The sequence below is a fragment of the Chelonoidis abingdonii genome, chromosome 3 (assembly GCF_003597395.2).
Source record: "Chelonoidis abingdonii isolate Lonesome George chromosome 3, CheloAbing_2.0, whole genome shotgun sequence".
Taxonomy (NCBI): Eukaryota; Metazoa; Chordata; order Testudines; family Testudinidae; genus Chelonoidis; species Chelonoidis abingdonii.
Window position 1 is genome coordinate 216,154,360 of NC_133771.1, and position 15,908 is coordinate 216,170,267.

The 15,908-nt window shown below is 42.6% G+C and overlaps 1 protein-coding gene across 3 annotated transcripts in view; it reads left to right on the forward strand.

Annotated features, from left to right (window-relative positions):
- The window catches only part of ANAPC1 (anaphase promoting complex subunit 1), a 75,167-nt gene that overhangs the window by 49,715 nt on the left and 9,544 nt on the right, over positions 1–15,908 (forward strand). Inside the window, exons 30-43 of one of the 3 annotated variants that reach the window (XM_032770550.2) lie at positions 341–475; positions 656–738; positions 1,267–1,345; positions 2,007–2,081; positions 4,352–4,428; positions 4,691–4,781; positions 4,879–4,932; positions 5,459–5,652; positions 7,624–7,710; positions 8,250–8,367; positions 10,063–10,140; positions 10,658–10,725; positions 13,793–13,931; positions 14,745–14,831. In XM_032770550.2, coding sequence (XP_032626441.1) covers positions 341–475; positions 656–738; positions 1,267–1,345; positions 2,007–2,081; positions 4,352–4,428; positions 4,691–4,781; positions 4,879–4,932; positions 5,459–5,652; positions 7,624–7,710; positions 8,250–8,367; positions 10,063–10,140; positions 10,658–10,725; positions 13,793–13,931; positions 14,745–14,831 — 1,365 coding nt within the window. Of the gene's footprint in view, positions 1–340; positions 476–655; positions 739–1,266; positions 1,346–2,006; positions 2,082–4,351; positions 4,429–4,690; positions 4,782–4,878; positions 4,933–5,458; positions 5,653–7,623; positions 7,711–8,249; positions 8,368–10,062; positions 10,141–10,657; positions 10,726–11,741; positions 11,824–13,792; positions 13,932–14,744; positions 14,832–15,908 lie in introns of those variants that run through there. The other 2 variants (XM_075064541.1, XM_032770553.2) reach the window with 2 other exon arrangements.

A 15,908-nucleotide genomic window follows, 5' to 3' on the forward strand; every position in this document is an offset into this window, starting at 1 on the left:
AGTTCACATTTCGGATCTCTCAAACTACTGTGTCTGCAGCTAAGAATTGTTAGTAGAAATCCGAGACAATTTGCAAACAAACTAAATTTGTCTATATGCATGGTGATACAGGTTGTCAGGGCCCACAATTAGATGAATAGTTAACATTGTCTGTTTATCTGTTTGTTAATATTTAAGGCAAGGACGAATCATTTTTTGCAGGAAGTGGGAAGCTAGACTGCTGTATTTGTGAATTTTTTCACCCTTCTCTTCCAATTACTTCAGAATTAATTCATTTTTTTTCATTAGTAGTCATGTATGAAGGGACTGATTCATCTTTTATTTGTTCCTCTTTTCTCAGCATGGCAGTAACTTGATAGGCATGTCTGACCTCAATGTCCCTGAGCAGCTTTATCAGTACATGGTTGGAGGTCATAAGCGTTTCCAAGCAGGAATGCACCGAGAGAAACACAAGTCTCCGAGTTATCAGATAAAGGTAGTTGTTACATTAGAGAACTTCTGCTAATTTAGGCAGAAATAGCGGTAGCATGGGGGATCTCTTATACATTACCATGGGTTTGCATTCAAATGCACAAAGTGAATTCTGAATTTTTAAAACTAGTAAAACAGAACTTTGTCGTGAACAGGACTGAAAGTACATGTTATATCTTGGCAGGAAGGAGATACCATAAATGTGGATGTTACTTGTCCAGGGGCAACTCTGGCATTAGCTATGATCTACTTAAAGACTAATAACAGGTATTGACTTTGGCATGGCTTTAAGTTTGTTATAACTTGTAATCAGCTTTTAAACTTCTGCATAATTTTAACTTTACCTTGGGTCGTCTTCATTTTCTGTCAAATAAACCTACCATCTGTGATCATCTCATCCAAGCCCTTATGTTCTTCAGGGCTAATTATTTTAGAAGAATAATCCATTTCCCCATCTTCTCTAATACCAGTTTTTTTAATAACACTTTGCACTTCTGTGGCCTCTTCACTCAGCAATCTCAGAGCATAAAAACACTAACACATATCTCTCAGCATCCTTTTGCAAGTAGCATCCTCATTTTATGTTGACATGCTGGCCATGTTGCCTTTGATTGGTTGGCGGAGTTGAAAGTAGATCTCTTGTGCCTTAACTACTAGACATGCTTCTCCTGTCAACTAATGTTAGCATTAATAAAGTAGTTAATTATTGACTCAATATGTGGCTCAGTAAGTTCTGTACGTTGCTGAAGTATATTACGTAACACAAACTTAACTTACCTTATTCTGGTTAAATAGGTCCATTGCTGACTGGCTTCGAGCTCCGGACACAATGTATTTGCTGGACTTTGTAAAACCAGAATTTCTTTTGTTGAGGGTAGGATTATATTTTGTTTCATTTTGACATTTATTGTAATGGTATTGAAATGCACTTTGAAAATCTATATGCGACCCTGTACTGAGAAACATCTCAGTCTTGAATATCTTTGGTGATGATAATCAGTTATGGATATGCCAGTCTTACACCCAAAACAAATCTGACTATTTCCAGACAATCATTTTGTTTGCAACTTCCACATCATGTGACTTTTGTTTTTAGTAAGAGAATTTATTCAAGTGTTATATTTTCTGTATAGCTTTAAATAAAATGAAAAATGTTAAGCAAACTTCTGTACTTTTCCCAGATTAATTCAGTTGATTTTAAAAAACAGTATATGATTTGTAAGACATTGGCAACTACTGCATATTTGCAATGCAATTTCAGCTAAATTTACATGTGAAAGATATGCTAACGGGTATATTGAAATAGTATATACCACTGTCCCTGTGTATCCAAGTGGAATTTGAATTTTGTCAGCCTGCTCAAGAAAAGAGCTTATCTGCTGATTAAAAGAAGAGGAGGTAAGAGGCCTCTATGCAACACAGTGATTTTTCTGTCCTGTCACCCCGATGTATTTAGTAGGTTAAAAAGACCATTGCTGATGCTATTTACTAATACTATGCTTATTTTTTTCTCCATCCCATTTTGACTTTTTTAGACGCTTGCTCGATGCCTGATTTTGTGGGATGACATTTTGCCCAATTCAAAGTGGGTTGATAGTAACGTACCACAAGTAAGTCCCTATGCTAAATGTGTTTGCCACTCTGATTAACATCTCCCTGGAAAACAAAAGTTAGAGTTTTGATGTCTATTTGTTTCCCTCTTCACAAAATCTTATACGTCCAGTAAGCAGTAATGTTTTCTTGAGGTGTAAGAGTTCTTGTTTTTGGTACAGTAGAACCTCAGTTATGAACACCATAGTGTGTACATCTGAACATTGACTTAATACAGCTTTCAAACTTTACTATGCTGAAGAAAAATGCTGATTTCCCTCTATTTTTAAGTAGTTTACATTTAACACTGCACTGTATAATTGCCTTTTTATGGTCTCTGCTGCTGCCTGATTGTGTACTTACGGTTCCAAATGAAGTGTGTGGTTAATCGGTCAGTTCATAACTGTGGTGTTTGTAAACTCTGAGGTTCTGCTATAAACAGCTAAAACCGAAATGTGTGTGTATGTATGGATATAGAAACACTTTTATACACTTCTTAATGTGTAGAATATCATCAGATAAAACTTCATTAAAATGAAGTTCATGTCGAGAGTGCATATATGTGACTTAAGGGTACTTCAAAAAACCTGGACACTTAACAGTATGAAAAACAAAAGCCAGACTTCCCCCTTACATGTCCAGCCTCCCTTCTTTGAACGTGTGGTATTATAAAAATATGAGAGGTGCAGGGGACTGGGGGGGAGCTAGAAGCGGAGTAGGGCTAACAGCCATGTTCTTGGAACGTTTTATACTGATGTTCACACTCAACATTGGCATCATCTTAAAGAATTTTTTCTTTTGGAATTTCCATAGTTTTTAAAAATATTCGGGATGTGGGAGTAGACAGAGCAGGAAGCTCGTGCTGAACACCAATGAACTCATGAATGCTTGGTTGGGGAGTATTTTGTGGTGGATCCTGACAAGCCTAATAAAGTTTTACAGAGGGACCCCAACAAGCCTTTTAAGGTCTCCGAGAGGCATGGAATGTTTCATGCTCCACTGCTCCCTGACACTCCTTTTCCACTGTCCTCACAGTCTGCTGGGAACCTTCATCCCTCCTCTTCTGCCCCATTCTGCTGTGCTTCCATATCTCTTTGCACAGCGTCTTCCTCCAGTTCCCTTCTACCCTTCACACACACCTCCTGTGAACCTCACCTGAAGCGAACTACTGAGAGGGTTAACAGACCTGGGTTACTTGGGGCAGCAGAACAAAAAACCTTTCCTTTCCTTCTCTCACCCCTCAACTAATGAATTAAATAACTTAATTATCTCTGTCTTCATGATCTTGAGCTACCATTTGGCTAAAAAGTGTGAATGAGACATGTTTAAAGTGTGATCCTCACAAGATACAAACCCTTGACAGACTACTTGTGGTGTTAACTTAACCCCTTCCCCCTTCTTCCCTCCCTCCCCCAAAATCTCCTTTTTCCATTGACAAGTCTCCCAAGCTCTGCCTGCGGCAAGAAAGGGCTTTGCCCAAAGGGCACAAGCAAGCCCCAAGCTGGGGAGTGATCTATAATAATACTTTGTGTCCATTCAACCAGTCAGCAGTGGTTTTGACAGCTTTAATCAGAGGCTAAAATCACTAGCTATTCATCAGTAATTTGTAATTGCCCAGTAGCTCAGAATGTACAGATTTACTGTAAAGGATTTAAAGAAATAAATCTGACTGGCCAATAAAAATGTGGCAAGATTAGATTGTAATGACTATGCATGGATAAGCCTAGTACGGTGTGATCCTAATCTTAACGTAGTGTTAGTAATGCAAAAAACCCAATCCCAAACCCAACAACTTTACCTCAGTGTCCCTTTTAGGTAAAAAAGGCAGATAAAGGGATGCTCAGTTTAAGATCCTGCTTTGACCAAACACATTTCCTTACTGTGAAAAAGGAGGTGCCAACCTTTCTTGGGACCAGGGATCAAACATAGCCCTTACCACAGTAACTTGAAATCATCTTGATCAAACAGCTTTAAAAGTTCTGAACCGGTCAGGTACTCCGCTTCCCGATGGATTAGATGGGTTACGTGATAATAGCTTGCTTCTAGCACACTAGCTATTTGCGGGATTCCCCCAAACTGAACTAGAAGATTAGAATGTTTCACGAAAAAATATTGGCCTTTCTGGGTCAAAGTTGAAGCACTATAATGTAGTAGTAGTAGAGGAAAAGCTTAGTTCCTAATCCTATAAAACAAACTTCGGATCTTGTATCACTTGTGAAATGCTAGAAATCTGGGAAGGTTCAAGAATGAACAGATATCTCAAGATATTTATCTGCCATGCTTTTTATAGATCATAAGAGAGAACAGTATATCCCTTCATGCAACAGAATTGCCTTCATCAGAAGATCTGAATTTGGAAACACTGGCGTAAGTAATGTGATGACAAAGTGCTGACAGAATCACTGGGAGACATTGTACTAAAATAGATTTTAGATCTGAGGAATGTCACTGAACCTGACTGTTGTATACCTCTTCACATAGATGCCAATGTCTATTGGTCACCGTTCTGGGCTTTAGTCTCACTTTTTAGTTAACCAAAAGGTTATAAAATCAATGTGACACTTCGATATCATTTATTTAAATTAGGAAAAGGAAAACAATCAGCTGTTTCCCGTTTGTTGTTTTTTAGGCAAGCTCACGTCTACATCATTGCTGGTGCCTGCTTGTCGCTGGGCTTTCGATTTGCTGGTTCAGAAAACCTAGCTGCATTTAACTGCTTGGTAAGAGGCTGGGTGGTTTTCTGAGATTTGTTGCAGATGACAACTGTATCCTCTATATCTGTATTTAGCATGTATTTCTCTTTGTTCTGCTTTACAGTTTAAATTTGCAAAAGATTTCATGAAATGTTTGTCAGCACCTACAGCTTCAATAGTAAGTTCTTTTAGATTCTCTCAACAAAAAGGAACCCCTGGTCTGTAATGCACTTTGATTAAACTCAGTGGAGCTTCAGTGCAAACAAAATGTCACTTTTAGTTCCCATATTACTGACTATATCTACTGACCTCTCAGTTCAATAACCCAGAATCATTAATGATGCTAGTGACCCTTCGTATTTTTCCCTCCAACAATATTGTCTGATTTTTCTAACACTGGGAAATAGACCAAATAGTCATGAAGAAAATGGTCCCTTCTTTGTGGGCTGGGTAGAAGAATGTAAGCTAATGGGGAGTGTCAGGTGGGAAGTTGACATACCTCCATATGCTGATGTGTTAGTGGCCACTACAGTGTGAGTTTTCTAGTATGTTAGTAAGGTTGTAAGAATGAGGTTCCTAATGAGGCCTCTTTGATAAGAATCTGCAATTTTCTTTTGTGAGTTGTACATTATGTCTGATGAGAAGCACAAGGAAGAGTGTAGAAGTGTAATAATGCCTCTTCTCTCCCCGCCATATACTTCAAGACAGGTCACTATAACCTTGAAACTTGTTTGAGTGTCGTGCTGCTGTCTCTTGCAATGGTGATGGCGGGCTCTGGAAACCTGAAGGTCCTCCAGCTCTGTCGTTTCATGCATAAGAAGACAGGTGGAGAAATGAACTATGGGTTCCATCTGGCTCATCACATGGCTCTTGGACTTCTCTTTTTGGGAGGAGGAAGGTAACCTGTTATTTCCAAAGCTGCCTTTTTTCCTCTTTTATCTTACAAATTATCTCGTGCTTCTCAAGGATCTCTAGAAGAATGCTGACTGTTTAGAGAAGAGCAGCACAGCTTCTGGTGGATTTTCTCTTACTGCTTTCTATACCTCGATATCCGGGTTACTTAGATCTCTTCTTTTTGAGAACACATGCTCACTAGAACTCCAGAAGTGTACATCCCTCAGGAATCTGACAGCCCTTATAAGTGAAAAGCTGATGACACAAACAATAGAAACGATTGCTGGTGCTAATGATTTGATTCCTGATTAAGGGAAAACTGAAAAGTAAGGGGAGTTTTGTAGATAGAAACTGTAGATTACAAACCCACCTGTGACGCAGCTTTGATTGACTAATATAACAGAAGTTTTTCTTTAAAAACAAGGCTTTAAAGTGTTGGTGTGCACATGTGCTGCAGAATGCCTGGCGGGGTCTGCCAGGGCTACAGTGCTACTTTATAGCCCACCACGTGGCCACCTCCAGCCGGTGGAATCTTGCCTTCCATGTTCCTTTGCTGCAAGCTGCCCTGTCCCTTCTCTGCAGTCTCCCTTTCTGTCCTGAGGTTACTGTGAAGTGTAGTATTGTGGATGAACAGGAAATGCTGCCTTCAGTGGTCCCTGTCCTGTTCCTTTTCTTGTTTTCTTCAGAGTCTCAAGTTCATTTTTATCTCTAGTTTTCTTTTTTTTTAGCTTCCTCTTTTCCCTCATCTTTCTGTCCCCATCCACCAAACTAATTCTCTTACCTGGGATCCAGTTTTCACTCCTTAACTCTCTTCCCTGCTCGAGTCACACAAAGCTTCTCCTCTTCTGCCTCTGTTGGTTCCTCAAGCTTGGTTTGCCACCCCTGCAGCAGCCAGGGCTCTGGGGTAAGGCTGAGTGGGACTAAAGCACAGGCTTGTCTGTTGCATGGTCTTCTCACCTGCCCATGCTCAATGAGCTACCAGGTGCAGGTTCCTGTCCTTCCCTTTCTCCCACTGGCCAAGGAAGAGTCTCCCTTTATTGCTTGGTGCTGCCACCAGACAGCATGAAAGGTGCAATCTGCCAGTAATGCTAAGGGGAAAGTGTCCGAATGCAGCAGTGAACTCCCTTTGAGCTGTGATCTAGACAGTGACACTGCCTCTGGCCTAGGCTTTTTGACTGTGTGAACACCTTCTTCTTTTTACAGCAATCAGATGGCCACAGTCGCTGCTTGTTTTGTATCAACGTATAGTGGATAATTGGTGTTTCACTTATACATAGATTAAATCTGCCTCAGAAGAAATCTAGTGTGCAGATGGCCTGGTCAGACTCTTGCACTGCAGCTAGTCCCATCAGGAATTCAGTCACATTTTAACCTGCTGTAGCTTGTGTATACATCTATCTAGTCCTTTTTGGAATCTTGATAAAATAATTATGTCAATAATATTCTACGACAGTGAAGTTCTCAGGAAGTTTGCTGCATGAATATTTCTTTTGGCCATTTTAAATGTGTTCCTAGTTTTACACGGGACAAGGTAAATAGTAGCACCAAAGTGACTGACCTTGTCCAGGTCTGAAAGAAAAAAATCCGCTTCACCAGTGGCAAGTTGGAAGCTCTCTCTAGTCTCTCAATTTGAGCAGGATTTAAACTTTCATTTAAAAAATATTTCTCCCCAACGGTTGCATAGATATCTTTCCTAATATGAACAGATGCAGTGGTATCTTTTAGCTTCTACACTGAGCAAAATCTGTCTGCCTTTTTTGAGTGGAGTTAAAATATATGAATATATATGTCACTTTATATCCATATAAAACATTTGGCCTACTGTGCTAACGTTTATATTTATAGAAGTTCATTACATATGTGCACTGTGCTACCACAGTTCCCGTTTTCTGGCTCATGAGAACACACTGGAAATGTATGCGAGAGTTGTGTTGTTTGCCACTGCTGAAAGATAATAGGTGATGTTTCTCTGCAGATACTCCCTGAGCACGTCAGATTCTTCAATTGCTGCTCTTCTTTGTGCTCTGTACCCTCACTTCCCCATTCACAGTTCTGACAACAGGTATGGGCTAGTTATCATATATATGTTCTTAACATAAAATAGGTTCTATTCCACAAAAAATGATCCAGGGATGAGGCTCTGAAAGCTTTTTGGCTACAGGGAGATTAGAGCTGAAACAACTGACGCAAGCTTTCAAATATTTGTGAGAAATGGAGCAGTAAGTAAAGGACAGGATAACAGTGATGATCAGATCAATGAAGAGATGCTGTTGTGACTCTGTATTTCTTTAAGAAACTGCATCCTGGGCAATACAACTTGGCTATAACAGCTTGCTCTATAATGAAAGCTCACCAAAGAAATCTCTATGGAATTTAAAAAAATATATTTAAAAGTGAATAAATATTGTCTTATTAGGGAAACTGTCTGTCTTTATAAAATCAGTAAATGTATATATGTATGTACTGCTGCAAGTTTTACTGTAGTCTAATAGAGCTTCTGTATGTCTCTTACCCTTTGCGTAGCTTGCCAGCACACACTGGTGTTCGGAGACCACTCTTTAGCAACACCATTGTGCTGAATTCATTATTTCCCATAAACAGGTATCACCTTCAGGCCCTACGGCACCTGTATGTGCTGGCAGCGGAACCAAGACTCCTAGTGCCTGTTGATGTGGATACAAACACTCCTTGTTACACACTACTCGAGGTTACCTATAAGGTAATTTATCCGGGGGAAGGAGGAGGGCATGGGGCTGTGAAGCTTGAAGTTAATTTAAAACTTCATGTACAGAGTGTATACATATCTCAGTGTTGTGGCCTGCAATCCTGGTTTTGTTTTCAGTGCTCCAATGAAGTCAAACCAGATTGTCTAGGCAAATAATGAAGGTACTCCTCCCAACCCATATCTTTTGTTTCTAGTTGTTTGAGTGACACCTTGAAGGTAGAACCAGGAACAAGTGAAATGCACAGCGAAGTCCTACAGAATTGACTGATCTAGGGTAACAGTTATCTGTATAAATACAGTGGAGATTTTCAAAGGCACAGAGTCAGTGGAAGTTGGTTTAAAAATCTCCCCAGTGCTTTTAAAATGGGAGACTCAGCATTCCCCTGGCTATACTCATTAGGCACTTCTTGAGCTGAGTGCCCATCCTCCACAATGGATTGTTGGAGAAAGATACATTCAGGATCAGACAACTTCCTACAACTGATGTATAATGTGGCATGGTTGGGGCCCTAACAAATTCACAGCCGTGAAAAACACGTCACAGACCATGAAACTGGTCTTTCCCCATGAAATTTGGTCTTTTGTGTGCTTTTACCGTATACTGTACAGACTTCCTGGGGGAGATCAGTGTTTCCCAAACAGGGTCCTGATCCGAAAAGGGGAGATAGGGGAGTTGCAAGGTAATGTTAGGAGGGTTGCAGTGGTGCAGCCCTTACTTACGTGCTGCTGCTAACAGGGCTGCTGCCTTCAAGCTGGTCTGCAGGAGAGTGGCCAGCAACCGCTACTCTCTGGCCACCCAGATCTGCAGGCAGCAGCGCAGAAAAACCATACCAGGCCATCCTGACTTCTGTGATACTGCTGATGGCAGCACTGCCTTCGGAGCTGGGCTCTCGGCCAGCAGCCACCACTCTCCAGCAGCGGAGCTCTGAAGGCAGTGCCACCACCAGCAGCTGCACAGAAGTAAGGGTGGCAGTACCATGACACCCCTACAATAACCATGCAACTCCCCCACAACCCTCTTTTGGGTCAGGACCCTACAGTGACAACACCGTGAAATTTCAGATTTAAAAATCTGAAATCATGAAATTTACAATTTTAAAAATCCTTTGACCATGAAATTGAGCAAAATGGATGTGAATTTGGTAGGGCCCTAGGCATGGAATAGCCTGTGGGATAAGGACAGGCCTTGCCAGCCTTTAGGAGAAGAGAACAGCAGAGACCTTAGTGATCTGACCAGACATGCGAAAGCACCTCCTGTTGTTGCTGTGGAAGATCGCCCATACAGGCTGTGTAGTGCATTTTTAAAAGGTGGGTGTTAGGTTGAAAAATGTCCCCTTCTCATGACAACGGTGCTATGCATGTTGACTCAGCCGTGCTGCCATCCTCTGCTTTCCTGTATACATTTTGTGACAGACCTGAAGCAGCGCTCAGTGGAGCTTGGAAGCTTGTCTTTCACCAACAGAAGTTGGTCCAATAAAAGATGTTCCCTCCCCTACCTCGTCTCTCTCACTTTGTGACATAAATGGTAACATTAAGCCACCGTTTCACCAGGAAAACGGATACAGAAAATACAAGATACTTGCAGTGCAGCCAGGCTGAACAGAGGTGCAACCGAGAAACTGGCGTGCTTTCTGTCACTGTGCACTGAAGCTGTTTTTACTAACGCCTGAATGTTGTTGGTGTTTAAAGGGCACGCAATGGTATGAAGAAACCACAGAGGAATTGATGGCACCAACCCTCCTTCCAGAGCTTCACTTACTTAAGCAGGTAAATCAGGGCTCTGACTGAGTAAGGTGCATTTTGATCCTGTGATGCAGTGAAGATTCACTCAGTGAGCAGAAAGGAGGGTGGCCACTGGGGACCTGGTTAGTGCTCTAATTCCTTGCCCTGGCTCCAGTGCATGTTAGAACAGCCTGGGATTAGCTCTAGCCCATGTCCTCTGACAGTGGCTCCCCAAGACCCTTTACTACCTGTGGGATAGCCATAGTGCAGTCCACTTAGTTATGCCCCTACATGTCCCTTCCTGCCTCTGGTCCCTGTCACCTCTACACCCACCGGGGATTCCCCCGTGCCAAGGGCATCCTCTGCAGGGAACACAGCAAGTTTCTGTCCTCTTGGAGTCTCCAGTGACACAGAGCAGATGGTGCTGAGAGGGAGTACCTGCCCTTCTAAGGGGATCGAAATTGAAATAGATTTCTGTAGCTCCCTTTTGTCTTGCAGTCCCTGTTACTACCATATAAGTGATATGCTCCTCACTAGTAAATTAAAACCTTTCTATTGGCAGATCAGAGTGAAAGGCCCACGATACTGGGAACTACTAATAGATTTAAGCAAGGGGACACACCAGCTGAAGTAAGTATTCATGCTTACTTACCTAGATTGACTACATTTGTTAATGTCCCTTAATATTTGAGTAAACTTGTGAAATTTTTTACCTCCTATAGTTAGAAGTAACACCTAAAATGTACAATAGCTGAAAGAAAGTAAAGAAATTCTTCAGTTTCAGTTTGTCTACTTTTGGGCATTTGACAGCCCCTTTGTGTGTAGTCAGTTTCACTCTTCCTCTGGATTGTCAGTTTTTACTTGTTTTGTGGGTTTTTCATATTTTTTTTAAAAAAGAGAAGGGAAAATGGGCAGGGGACCTCAGCTAGAAACTACTTTTAATATGGGGAGGTTTTGGGTTTTGTGTGTAATTGATGAGATTTCTCTTTGCCTCTGTCCTTTAAAACTGCATGCTGCTGTTAGAGTGGCTAGCTAACTCTTATAATGTGCCAGAGGTGATAGTTTTCTGAAGCGTACACAGTACTAATTAATGCAGATTACAATTGTCCAGTGGATGTATTTAAATGTTAAAGGACAGTAATCGTATCTGAGTGTCAAAGGGGTAGCTGTGCTAGTCTGTATTCACAAAAACAACGAGGAGTCCAGTGGCACCTTAAACACTAACAGATTTATTTGGGCATAAACTTTTGTGGGTAAAACCCCCACTTCTTCAGATGCATGGAGTGAAAATTACAGATGCAGGCACATGAAGAGAAGAGAGTTACCTTACAAGTGGAGAACCAGCGTTAACAAGGTCAATTCAGTCAGGGTGGATGTGGTCCATTCCCAATAATCAATGAGGAGGTGTCAATACCAAGAGAGGGAAAATTGCTTTTGTAACGAGCCAGCCACTCCCAGTCCGCCCAAATTAAGGTGTAAATTATGCAAATGAATTGAGCTCGCAGTTTCTCTTGAAGTTGTTTTGAAGTTTTTGTTTGTTGAAGGATGCTACTTTAAATCGTTTTGAATTCCAGGAGATTGAAGTTCTCCTGACTAGCCTTGTTCTTACTGATGTTGATTTGTGTTGCATTTATTCTTTTACATAGGGACTGTCTGGTTTGGCCAATGTACATGGCAGAGGGGCATTGCTGGCATGCAATGGCATAGATCACATTAGTAGATGTGCAGGTGAATGAGCCCTTGATGATGTGGCTGGTGCGGTTGGGTCCTCTGTTGGTGTCACTAGAGTAGATATGGGGACAGAGTAAGCAGCAAGTGTTGTTACAAGGTTTGGTTGCTGGGTTAGTGTATTTGTGGTGTGTAGTTGCTGATGAGTATTTGCTTCAGGCTGGGGAGCTGTCTGTAAGCGAGGACTGGCCTGTCTCCCTGGGTTGATGATGTGGGATCATTTTCCAGGGTAGGTTGTAGGATAGGTTAGGCTATGTTGATGATGAGGGATCATTTTCCTGGGATTGGCCTGCTTCCCAAGGTCTGTGAGAGTGAGGGATCATTTTCCAGGATAGGTTGATGATGGCTAAACTGGGGAGGTTTTAGCTGGGAGCTGTAAGTGATGGCCAGTGGTGGTCTGTTGTTTTCCTTGTTGGGCCTGTCCTACAATAGGTGACTTCTGGACTATTACAAGACAAGCCCAACAAGGAAAATAACAGAACACCACTGGCCATTACGTACAGCACCCAGCTAAAACCTCTCCAGCTTATCATCATTTCCTATCCTGGAGAACGATCCCTCACTCCCTGGTCTCCTCGTTATATCTGAATATAGGATTCACAAGTAAAATTATTCCTAGCATTTTAGATAGCAACCTGGAATTGTAAAGTCTGGAAATGACATATGCAAGCTAGAGTGGCGTGAAAAGAGCCACTTGAATTTTTCACTAGTAATTTTGCTATTTCATTTAATGTAAATGACACAGTGAAGATTAGGCTGGATACGGCAACACACCCTGTGTGGAGCTACACATAACACCACCCACAGATTGGATAGGATGCGATGGCCCATGTGTAATAAGGGGGAATCTCACCGTTAGCATATTCAGGCAGTCCTGTGCAGTCTCCACTGGCTGCCTTTCGGGTTTTGAGGTGGGGGTGAAGGTGATGGTTTTGACCTGTAACTCCCCTAGTGGCTTTGGAGCTGTCTACCTGAGAGTCCCTCTTTCCCGTGCCATAATGCCACAGGTAACATGAGGCTGCCAACGGGACATGCGCTCTGGGGCCCCCAGCTTTGGAATTAGCAATCCCCTTGGGTCCACAGTAGCCCGAAGCTGCTGGCATTCAGGGCATGCTGCAGAGCGGCCCTCCTCCCCGCCCTCACTATTTTAAAATGGGGGAGGATTGTGAGGCTGGTGTCTTGGTGGTGCTGCAGGGGACAGTGGTTTTACCTTTGTTTGCCTGGCTCCCTGGTTATGGGTTACTGCAGCATGATGATGTGATGTAGTGTTTTTGATAGGATATTTTACAGTTATGGGTAAAGGATCCCAGAGCATATGGATAAGACGCCCTTTTATATAAATCTAAATAAGTGTAAATGACTTTTCTGAACAAACTCAATTGCTTTGCAGTAGCGAAGCTCTGAGTTGTTTTCACGTATGTGGTGCTCACCCTAACTTGTAGGGTTGCTCCTGAACGGCAGGTTGTTGGCGTTGCCATCTCTTGCTGTAAGAGGAAAGAGCCCATTCTCTAGGGAAAATGGAGCAAAGCACTGATGCATGGCACTACTCTTTGTCGAGTGTGAATGGAACCCTCTGGTGCCATTGTTAGGTAGTGATGCTTGGGGGCTGAACCACCCATTAAGGGTAGAGATGGCTGTGTTGACTTTTTCAGAGGGAATTCATAATATTGTATAGATCAGTAATGCTGGAAAACCTCATTCCTCTTTGCTCTCCCACTGCTGCTCCCCCCGCCCCGCCAGATTGCCTTCCTGTGGTTGGATGTCAGAGAAATTGAGATCTCCCCATGCATGTGGATATACAGGAGCTAAATAACAAGGAAGCAAATCCCTGGATGGGGACATTAGCCCAGACAAGTGACTAGATTGCTAGTTATTTCTATATCTGTTTGCCATGTCATGAGTCAGTACCACAGCTGGATGGAAAGAGATTTAAATAAGTTCAAAACTGTAAATGTTGTTGTTTTTTCAGGTCGATCCTTTCTAAGGATGGCATTCTGTATGTAAAACTGAGAGCTGGGCAGCTCTCGTACAAAGAGGACCCAATGGGCTGGCGCAGTTTGTTAGCACAGGCGGTCACTCACAGGAACTCTGAAACTCGGGCGTTCAAGGTAGCGTCATCTAACTGTTCTGCTAGCGAGCACAAAGCAGTAAAGTGACCGCTATGGTTACCGGCAGCTCTGCATGCAAACTTCTCACCTGAACAGTGCTGGAGCTTTAAGAGAACTGTAGTAGGGCAGAGTGGTTGAGATATTGGGCCTGCTGCCTTCCTGGGTTCAAATATGGGCTCGCGGGGTTGTGATGAAAAGCTGTTGCTATCTGACAGCTACTTGGCCTGTGGGAAATGAATTAGTGGGTTCAGTCTAATTCCCTCTGGCCAGGAGCCCGTCACAAAACTGCCGTCGTCAGAGCCCAGAGCGTGAACTGGCACGTCAGTGGGGAATTCCACCTTTAGAAATGGCCTTTAAAGAGCACGGATGGAGCAAGCCACGGGATGCAGCTGAGAAATATGTACAGCCACTGCCTGTGCTGCTTTCACTCAGAATTTCAAGTGGCACAGTGCTGCCAATCTAGTACTTTGCAGGAGTGCTGAAATCACTCTTACAAATGGCATGAATTCATGGCTGTAGGAAAATTAGCCCAGCAGCTGCCACAGAGCACTGGGCCAGGCTGAGCACCCACACCATCAGCCCTGCCTCTTTGCTTTTTAAATCAATACATGGCGCACTTTCTGCAGTGGTCAGATGAAAAGGTTACGAGACTTTGATTTTGCTGATTAAATCAATCATGTTGATTATAACGACCTACACTGAACTCTGGAGAATCACAGTAGGGAAGGAGGGAAGGGTATAAATTATTGTTTGACCTATGCAATGAAAGCAAAAGATTCCTAAACTAAAGTGTGCATTTTTACCTCTTTTTAGCCAGAAACTATTTCTGCTTTCACTTCTGATCCGGCACTACTTTCATTTGCTGACTATTTCTGCAAACCAGCTGTGAACATGGGTCAGGTACACATTGCCTATATGTGGGATATTGCTCAGAAGAATGGTTTCTTTTCTTGTTTTCATAAATAAAATGCAGAAAATGAATGTTAAGTTGCAGACAGCGGAGCTAAATCAGTAATGCAAGAAAAATTGTTGTGAAAAGACTTCGTCCTTGGAGGTATTTGCTATATAGAGCAAAATGGCATTTCATTAAAAAGAATGCACAAAAATAGAAACAGAAAATAGAACTATGGTACCTGCACTTGAAAAGCTTTTCAGTATAACCTTCTGCCACTAGTTAACCTCACAATTATACACGCTGAATCCCCTGTGGTTTGTACAAGGTATAGCTAATGAATACTGAGGGTATGTCTACACTACGGGATTATTCCGATTTTACATAAACTGGTTTTGTAAAACAGATTGTATAAAGTCGAGTGCACACGGCCACGCTAAGCACATTAATTCGACGGTGTGCGTCCATGTACCGAGGCTAGCATCGATTTCCGGAACATTGCACTATGGGTAGCTATCCTGTAGCTATCCCATCGTTCCCACAGTCTCCCCTGCCCGTTGGAATTCTGGGTTGAGATCCCAATGCAAAAACAGTGTCGCGGGTGATTCTGGGTAAATGTCATCACTCAATCCTTCCTCCGTGAAAGCAATGGCAGACAATCATTTGGCGCCCTTTTTCCCTGGATTGCCCTGGCAGACGCCATAGCATGCCAACCATGGAGCCCGTTTTGCCTTGTCACTGTTGCTGTATGTGTACTGGATGCTGCTAACAGACGCGGTACTGCAGTGCTACACAGCAGCATTCATTTGCCTTTGCGCGGTAGCAGAGACGGTTACCATCTCTATTGCACCATCTGCCATGCCATTGTAAATTGGCGATGAGATGACGGTTATCAGTCGTTCTGTACCGTCTGCTGCTGTCATGGGTGCTCCTGGCTGGCCTCGCTGAGGTCGGCCGGGGGCGCATGGACAATAATGGGAATGACTCCCCGGGTCAGAAAAGAGAGAGATTGCTCTCTGGCCTCTAAGTAAAACTGCCATATTAAGGAGGACTGACCTATTTTTTAGACAAACATAAAGAAGGGA